Here is a 9835-nt window from a genome sequence, read left to right as displayed (position 1 = left end):
CCAACACACACACACACACACACACACACACACACACACACGCAGACAGACAGACAGACACACACACACACACACACACACACACACACACAAACGCAGACCGACACAAATAAACACACACATACACACGCAGACAGACACAACTCACAGACCCACACACATTTCCTTACACAAAAGTGGAAGAGGGGTTGAACCTTGAGATGTCTGAGGCATAATAACATACAATATGACGGTTACATTTCATCAGGAATGAACAACAACAATAAGAAAACAGAAAAAGTAAGAGGGCGTGTAGCTTTTACAGGCAAAGAGGAGGAATGGTAAAAATCAAGAGTTACTGTACAGTAAAAATGACAGTCAGTTAGAAGTAGACAGAATTGTGAAGAAGAGGTCGAAAGGGGGCAAAACGGTATGGGGGGGAGGGGTTGTGGGCAAGGGGCAGACGGATGATTTGGGGACAGGGGAGATTAATCATGGCTATTGAGGCTACAGGCAGAACGCCAAGTACATGAAACGACCAAAGGCATCAATAAAAAGGGATGATTTCGACGACACGATAATGTACAATAATGTCTGTGCTCGGTTGATGTTTGATGACGATGATGGTGGTGATGATGATGGTGATGATGAGGATAATGATGACGAAGGGGAGGAGGAGTAAACTTGGAGAAGAAGAAAACGGAGAATGATGACTAAAATGAATACAATTATGATAAAAACTACTTTTCAGAGATAATGCATAGGGCAAGAACATTTTGACTAAAGCATATAATCTGGGAGAATGAAGGATAATATCAGACGATCAAATGCGTTGTGAGTTTCAAGGGCCACAATGAGGGTTTGAAACAACAGGAAAAAAGATTTGTACGTACATGTATGTGTGCGTGTGTATATGTGAATGATGTATATATGTATGTACAATTAGTTTGTAATATTATAATACACATCTAGTAACTCTAGTAAATTATAAGCAAGAATTTTGACTCACAATTGTTTCCAGTTTCCAAGCGAAACTGTTTCTCTTGTGTAATTCGAAGATGGTAATTTGGGTTTGTTCTGTATCAAAATACCCCCCCCCCCTTGTGTTTTGAAGGAACTCAATCAAAATATTGCTTATAATTTTCTGTGCAGTGTTCCGTAGCTAAGCTGAACGAATGAATTACTCTAAAAGACTAGCATTTTCTCTCCTGTTTCTCCTCTGCCATTTACTTTTAAAGGCGTTCGACAAGCGCAAAAAAGAATAGCTTTTTTCTATTCATCAAAAACTCGACACGGCAATTTAGCGTAAAAGAGTATTCTATGCTGTTATTCAATCAGTCTTCTTCCCCAATCTTTTATCAGATAAGCAGTAATTTCATTTATTTGTTTCGGTTTCACTTTCATTTCATCGATTGATATATTATATCATTATTTTCTCTTCGTCTTGTCTGTAAGTTCATTCAATTTTGTAATCCTTATTTTATCCTTCGATATTTTCTTTTTCTTTTTCGTTTTATCCATTAACTCATAATTTAGTTACTCTGTAGTGTATCAATCGATCAAGTCACCATCTCTGGGTACACAAGCGGATGTTGTGGATTTCACTCGCTTATTTCTTACTTCAGGGGCTCACCCATTTACGTATATATTTCATTTATTTCTTCTTTATTTAACAGTTGTACTATTGATTCATTCATGATCCAAAAGAAAATAATTAATTAGAACTGTAAAAGTCCGAGCCCAATCAGCTTTGAATCTCTCCACCTCCACCTGTATACAGCTTGTTTGATGACCATCCGTAGCCTAGAGTGTGTTTAGGGTACCCTTGGCAAATGTATTTGCTAGAACGTTTTTAAAAATAATATGTTTACCACTTTTTGTGTGTTTACTACACAGAACTGTGTCTGCCACTTTCAAACAAACCCATGTCACGGCAAAGCTTATTATTTCAAGAGATTAGAACTTCAACAGTTTAGAGTTCAGCGGAGCGTTTAATCTTTGTATATTTTCTTATTTCATTTCTGTTGAAAATGGGGAAAAGTTCTAATATTATAGTCTCACACAGTTGAAGAAAAAGCTATACAAATCTCAGAAATGGTTTACCAGTTCATCAGAGTGACTCACACTGCTCCAAAATCCCTGACCATCTCATTAGTCAAAAATATATTAAGAAAACTAATAATTTTAGCAATAAAAATAACTAATAATAATAACAATAAAAATAATAATAATAGAAATAATAATGATAGATTGTATTTATACAGCGCTCTATCCCATTCAAGTATAAGAAGAATAAGCTCTGAGTGCTTATCTAAAGATATCAAGAGAGATAGACTATCAGACAACACAGCCTCGGCTTCGCGGAACACTGCAGCAAGAGTCACGTGACGATCAAGTACTCACTGGCGTTCTCCGTGCCGATCTCCTTGGTCATCATGTCCAGCATGTCCTGGACGCCCTCGAACTTGAAGTAGGGGATGACGTAGCCCAGGTCGTAGCCCAGGCTGAAGTGGACGCTCTCGGCCATCACGTGACACATCATGTCCATAACGTTATCCAGGCCGTTGGGCTGGTACAGGATCTTGAACACATTCCATTTGAATTTCAGGAGCTGGAGGCAGGAAGGTGGGGGTTGAGGAGGAGGGTGGGTTGGAGGGTGGGAAAGGAGGTATTGGGGAGGGGATGGAGGGGTAGATTCAGAATTAATACAAAGTAAGCACCTTCTTAATTGCAACAATATATTACCGTTTTCTTAAGAAACATAAGAAGCAAGTAAATGATTATGATTAATAAAAGATTGTTTCCTGCTGGTATAGGATCATGAACCCTCTCCACTTGAATTGCAGAAGCTGGATGGAGAGAGCTGGAGGTGGGGGGTGGAGGTGGACAAGTTATAAGTGGTTAGGTTACCGGACTCGTAACTTTGAGGTTGTGGGTTCGGGGGTTCGAGCCGCGGGCCCGATGGTGTGTCCTTGTTAAAGACACTTTACACGACTTTTCCTCACCTCAACCAGGTGGGAATGGGTACCCGGCCATAGACAGCGAAAGATCTTGTCAGTATGTTAGTGTTTTAGCGCTTTTAAATGGCTGCTTGCACTGTATGCTTCCCAAGAAGTTGAGGTTGTTTCAGAATGTTCTCAGGTCTGCTGTGGTAATAGTATAGAATGTGAAGCGCATAGAGCTTGCTGTTGAGCAGGGATTTGCGCTATACAAATGCTATCTATCTATCTATCTATCTATCTATCTATCTATCTATCTATCTATCTATCTATGTATCTATCTATCTATCTATTTCTATGACCTTAGAGGATGCATCAGAGTAACATTGAGTTACAGTCAGAATACTGAGTATGTATCTAGCTTAAGATTATTATTGTTTATTTTACTGTTCATTTAATATTATGCATGTGACTGTAAACGTGCAAGTGTGTGTGTGTGTCTGTGTGTGTCTGTGTGTGTGTGTGTGTGTGTGTGTGAGTGCGTGTTTGTGTGTGTGTGTGTGTGTGTGTGTGTGTGTGTGTGTGTGTGTGTGTGTGTGAGAGTGAGTGTGCATACGTGGTGAAACGTCAAACCACTGTGCCAGGATCAGGACAATAAAGATGTATCCTATACCTGATCTGATCTTATCTTATCTTAACTTACCTTATTGGGGTGGGGATGGAGGAGTAGATTCAGAATTGATACAAAATAATCACCTTGTTAAATGCAACAACATATTATTAGTGATTTCTTAAGAAACATGCACGTAAATGATTATAATTAATAAAAGATTGCTTCGTAAAATATTATCAATGTTTTAAAGCACAATACAAACTATATACGGCTATCCACATGGAGGTGGAAAATAGACTAAGAATTGTAATAAAGAGAAGGAATGTATTAATCTTCACAACGAACAGCTTTCTTCAAAATTTCAAGCATATAAATGAATAATTTTTAAAAAAGATTTGTTTAAAAAATATTATTAATGTTTTAAAGCACAATAGAAACTACACACTGTTCTCCAAAAGAAGGTGGAAACGGGGATATTGGGATAGGGGTGAGATGGAGGTAGATAGTAACAATATTTATACAAAAGTCACTTTATTAACTATTGTATAATATAAACAACCTACTTTTACTCCCAAGGCGGGCAGGATGTCCCTCACAAAGAATAACAGTGAGTTCGAAGGATGGGCAGCCACAAATACACCCCCTCCCTACCCCAACCCACCGGGCAGACAGGGTGGAAGCCCGCCTCCTACATTTTGTAAATTGTGTGTGAATGAGGGTGTAAAAATACCTTTAATAAAAAGAAAGCAAGAAAAACTTGATGCACCAGTACCAGTTGAGCAGATAGCGAAAGTTTGGTTCTTCTTGCTTAGATTGCGACACAGGCAAGCAAATAGAAACCAACTGATTCATCTATTTTGACTTTTGACGTGCCCCCGACAAAACAATCTTTTTTTTTTCTTAAAGTGTTTTACGTCGCTCGCAACTGCTAAGGTCATAATATTATGAGCTCGTTAAAAACCTCTCCGTACTGAAACGAGTAACTCCGCAACATCCAAAGATTTTAGCTAATGTTTACGTTTTTAGATTTTGCATTAGGCCTACTGTTGACTTCATGATAATAGAAATTAATTATGTTTGTACTCAGAAGATAGATCAACACAAATAAAGAATATTAATTTCTTGTCTGCGTTTGACTGTTTCCCCCCAGCATAAGTCGGCCAATGACTCTGGGGGCTCTCGTGGCCTAGAGGTTAAGGTGTTGATCTCTCATTCAAAGGTCCCGGGTTCGAATCCGGGTAGCGACCGAAAAATTTTCTTCTCTAAAATTGTCTCCTTTCATCTCCTTTCCTGCTCTCTAGCAATGTTTTGTTGTCTGCTTTCAATTCCACTTTCTGTCCCCACCCCCTCACCCCCTTTGCCCCCTGCTCTGGGCTCCTGACTTTTTCTGCAGCCTTTCTACTGCTACTCATTGACTCCTCCTTACTGCTGTCTTTCTGCCACACCCCTGATCTTCTGGTAGGAAAGATCTACACCCAGCCTTCTCGGACAAGGGCGAAAAATCTCGGAGGGCCCGTGTGCAAGTTGCGCACGTTAAAGATCCCTTGGTGGTCTAAAATCGATAAGAGTAGGCTTCGGCCGCCACCCGGGCAAAATTCAAAATTTCCTACCAACTGAAAATATCAGGTGTGTCCCGTGCGCTCATATGACCTAATGCAGTTGCGAGCGCCGTTAAACATTTTACAAAAACAAAAACAATGACTCTTGATCTGGTCAACAATCCAGGACAAACTGATTTTCCAAGTGCCACTCACCGCCCTCCCGACATTTTCAAAGTGTTGTGTTTCAATTTCTTTTTTCCAGGAAAATGTTTTTCTTTGACCTTTTGACTTGATCAGATGGTCTGAAGTGCTTTTGTCTGCGTGTGTGGAAGATAATTAAAGGCCACAAACATCACGTCAATCTGTGGAGATCTGTCGCCGGAGTGGATGAAGGGGGCGACAACCAGTAATCAACTGGTCTTGATGGGCGTGGTTAGCGTTGGGCTGTTTGTGTTTTTTCCATGAGTGTTTTTACGTCACAACAACTACTGCTCTGAACTTTGGAGAGTTTTGCTTTGAAGGACAGACAGTAGAGCTGGGCCAAGAACCGATTCCCACGATTAATGCTACGAAAGAAAAGTTCTGACTCCTTTTTACGAAAACCAAGGGTTACCAGATACTTTAATCATTTAAATCTTCTTTTGTTTATAGAATTTATTTTTGAAAAATAAAAGTTGATGCTTCGCAGTGTTCCGAAATCAAGGCCGTCCTAAATCCTGAAGATGTTCAGATCCAATTAGGTAACCATCGGAAGAAATCACATCATTAGAAAGTGAGTAGTTGGGTTCGGAGTCGATTCCTACGATTCGTAGCTTTCAATAATCGGGAACCTAGCCGCCCAGCACTAACAGACACGCTGGGCTTTGGTAGTGTTTGCGACGTGTCAGTTCACATTTTATTTCTTGGGTAGGGATGTGTACCAGCCAGCATATTATAGGCCAACATTTTTTGTTTTATTTATATGTTATTTTTTTCTTTTTTTGATTGATTGATTTAAGTTTGTATTGTTATCATCATCATTATTATTATCATTGTTATTATTATTATTAATGTTATTATTATTACTATATTTATTATTATTATTATTATTATTATTATTATTATTATCTTTTTTCAGTTGGGGGCGTTGCACTTGATAAATCCTTTGCTACTCCAAGTTTTGAAAAAGTTCTCTATATCCGAGGCACCTTATTATTTTAGGTCAAAGTGGAAATTACCACTGCCTGCATTTGCCGCTCATGTAAAAACTGTCTGCGTTTCTTCATTTTGATGCTCAATGTTGTGGATTATGAGATCTGTCGTATTCCGATTGTCAGTATTATACTATCTTTTATTAAGTGGAGTTGTCCTTGATAATTACAGTAGCCACCTGGAGTCTACTCTAATATGTATTTTTCCAGTTTCCAAGGACTTTCAAGCTACTGAAGATACCAAACTTTGGCAGCCATTTTCTCGCTAAATGTACCCTTGAAACCAGGCAACCTCATCTGCTTCAAACGCAAATATCTTGACTTCTATCCAAGATAGACGGGTAATTTTTTTTTTCGTTGACCGCAAGGCAAATAAATAAACTTTCAGAGAATACCAATAACTGCATAACATGTCAAAAAATTGACGAACGCCTGATTTTCCCAGGTCGTGACATATTTCTGTACCCGAACTAAACAAAACATAATTACTGGCCTAAGTCAAGATAACCATTTTTTTAATGGACACATACTCATTTTTCCGAAAAGAGTTGAAAAAAAGAGAAAGATTTGTTTCGATTTCGCAAATAATCTTCCCAGAGACAAAAATGAACCGATCACTGTAACTTATTGACGTTGGTCAACACACTTGGCACCCTCACCCACGGCTCACAGTTTGATCCTAGTGTCCTGTAACGACTTCTGTTTTTCCTCACTCCATGAAGGAATAAACTTTCTTCTGCTCTCCCCCCCCCACCCCCCACCTCCCCCCACCCCACCCATCCTGACGTGCCCCTAGACCCAGCTGTCATCACACAGAGACACAGACAATTTTCAGGCTGAAGCCGCAGACAACAAAAGCAGCAAAAATCGCTTCACACTCCGCAGGGGTGACGTCTTCACCGTCTCCCGCCTCCCAGCTAATGACTACAGTAATGAATCAATAAGAGATAGAGCGTGCGACGAAGCAGTGCATAGAGTGCAAGCAAATAGTCGTCTGAAAGAGACATGGTGGCTCTATGACTAGGAATCTCCCTGATCGAAAGAAAACTGGACGATAGATTGGAGCGTCTGAACAGACTACACAGCTCGATAAAACGGACATTTCTCGTATACGATGAATCTGATAAACTGTATCGTTGCGTGTAACCTGGGCTTTACTCTCGAAACAAACTGTATTCATTCTACGCGACAATCCAAGAGCCATGATAAAGAAGTCTGCACCAGTGCTGCTGAAGAATTTTGAGGACGTTGATTAAAGTATTCCAAAGAGAGGAGACAACCGCCTTGGTTATAGGGCGTAAGAAATGTGGTAGTTTTAAAAACATTGCTAAGCTTTACTGAAAGCCCACTTGTCAGTATAAAGCTTCGGCTGCTGTGGTGTGAGCTAAGTCCGCGTTTGGAATAAATAAGAGTGAGGCCCAAAATGTGCAATTAACTATTTGGGAAATTCCTCTCACCAAAATAGTCTGGAACGGCCGAAGATTAGGGAGCACCCATCCCAGAAAGTGCTTGTAAAATTAAGTAGTATGTCTAGTAAGATTATAATTCTAAAAAAAACAAACAAACAACAATGCTAATTAGCATATATTTATTTTAGAGCAAACGAAACGTTTTGAAATTTTCTTTTCCAGCGTTGAGTCCGATTTTTTCGAATAATTCAAGCCCTTTGCTTGTCCGATTCAACAGGTTTGTGACATAAGACTACCTTCCTGGACGCGCGCGCGTTAGGAGTATGAAAACTAGCAGTTTGCGCAACAATAAGAGTACAACTTCATCTGTGGTCAACACATCTGCCTGACATGTTCACACTAATTAATCCCAACTGTTGAACCAAATGGGGGCAAGCTGGATGAGTATGAAAAGACACTGTCAATACAATAAGGAGTGAAAACATAGGAAGAAAATAGACGCAACAAACACCCTCAAAGCTTAATCAAAAGTAGAAATATAGACAGTTTCCTTATTTAACACAACAGCTAACGTTAAATGCTTTTTCTGTTGATGAGTTCAGCTTTCCACAGACTATTAAAATGAGCATCTTCGTATGTAAATGTTTACTTGACACGGCGTCAAAGAAATACTTCAAGATTGGATTTAATTATTAGTTTCATTATCTTTAAGCTGAAAACCCATTGGTACTTGGGGTAGATTTAGTCTCCAATTGGCTTGACCTTCTTCTGCCCTTTTGTCCTATTTTGACCCGCAAAATTGGATCTGAAACTCCGAGAATCAGAACAGATCTATCTCTTAGAATGCAGAAAACTATTTTGCATAATTGATAAACTTCTAAAATACCGGCTTTTCAGAACTCCATTTTTTAAAATATTTTCGAATTAAATTAATTTATTTAAAAATCCAATTTTTAGACATCACAAAATAGCCCTTGAATCCTCATCTATTTAGCCTTTTTAGATAAAATTGATACAAGTACAAAACTGAGTAGACACGAAAGCTCCATGCAATAAACATAGTTTGGTTATAGATCAGATGAAATTGCTTGGATTTAGATTTATTGTTATGAGCGTAAACAACACAGCAATGCTACGAGCCAGCTAATCTGGTGGGCCAAATATACACAGGGTTAATGAGAATGAGTGTTGGCGTGACCACAAACAAGACAAGGCTGGTCTTTATGAGCTCAGCTCTTCTTTCTTTGTGTTGTCCTCACACTACTGATTGACCTCTTTGATATGCCAATGTCCGTCTGTTTTCATGTCATCGGCTTAATCTCGTCTATGGTTGGGGGAAATGGAGTCTGGTATTAAATATGGACAGTGCATATGATTAACCCTGAATGTGGGTTTTAAAAATACATAATACATAACAATTAGTTTGTGCATCTATGTTACTGCATTGTTTCAACGTTGCTACAATTAATGTCCATCTTCGAGATAGGTGGATGGAGAGCCTCGAAAACTTCGTCTTGCTCTTCTTCTTCCATCCCGTGGTTGAGGCAACCGTTGGGGCATCACTGCACCTGACAATTAGCTCTCGACGTTTCTCTCAGTCTTCTTCTTTCCTCAGATTGTCACCCATCGTCTACCCTGTCCACTCTGTGATGTCGTCCTCCCATTTCCTTCTCTACCTTCCTCTCTTTCTATTTCTTTGTATTTATGAACGCCCAGATACGGGGTTCGAACACAGACATTCGTGCCGTGGTTTAATGTGATACCTGCTGGCGCTATGCTCCACCCACAAAATATTTTACTTACAATAGCATGAGTTGGCTTTTCACCTTTTCAGATCGCAAAGAATATCATTGACTTCACCCATCGTAACGTAATTCTTGTTTCCCTTTATAAAGTTAATAATATGATCTCGTACTTAGTGTGGGTGGTTGATGGGTGCTCTGGTGCGGTGTGCTCCTTCTTTCCTGTCCAACATTTATCGTCTTTATTTCACCTCCTTCTTTCTTGTGTTCGTTACTTTCTTGTAACACCTCCATTCTTCGGCACTGATATGAACTATTGTGTTGCAAGTGCAGTAAAACTCTTACTAAAATTAAAACTAAAAGTAATTAGTTAGTGTGAGAGTTTTTTACGGTAAAAAACCCCATTTCACTCCTGTAAAATT

At 39.3% G+C, this 9835-nt stretch overlaps 1 protein-coding gene across 1 annotated transcript in view; it reads right to left on the bottom strand.

Moving 5' to 3' along the window:
• Positions 1–2382: 2382 nt before the first annotated feature.
• Positions 2383–9835, bottom strand: part of LOC101856817 (atrial natriuretic peptide receptor 3) — a gene marked incomplete at its 3' end in the record, with an annotated part of 213434 nt that continues 205981 nt past the window's right edge. The window contains 1 exon segment of the mRNA XM_005102084.3: positions 2383–2590. Within this exon segment, the coding sequence (XP_005102141.2) occupies positions 2383–2590 (208 nt within the window).

Source organism: Aplysia californica, unplaced genomic scaffold, assembly GCF_000002075.1.
Source record: "Aplysia californica isolate F4 #8 unplaced genomic scaffold, AplCal3.0 scaffold00312, whole genome shotgun sequence".
NCBI lineage: Eukaryota > Metazoa > Mollusca > Gastropoda > Aplysiida > Aplysiidae > Aplysia > Aplysia californica.
The sequence above is the reverse complement of the archived record's forward strand: the minus strand, read 5'-3'. Positions and strand labels throughout refer to the sequence as shown.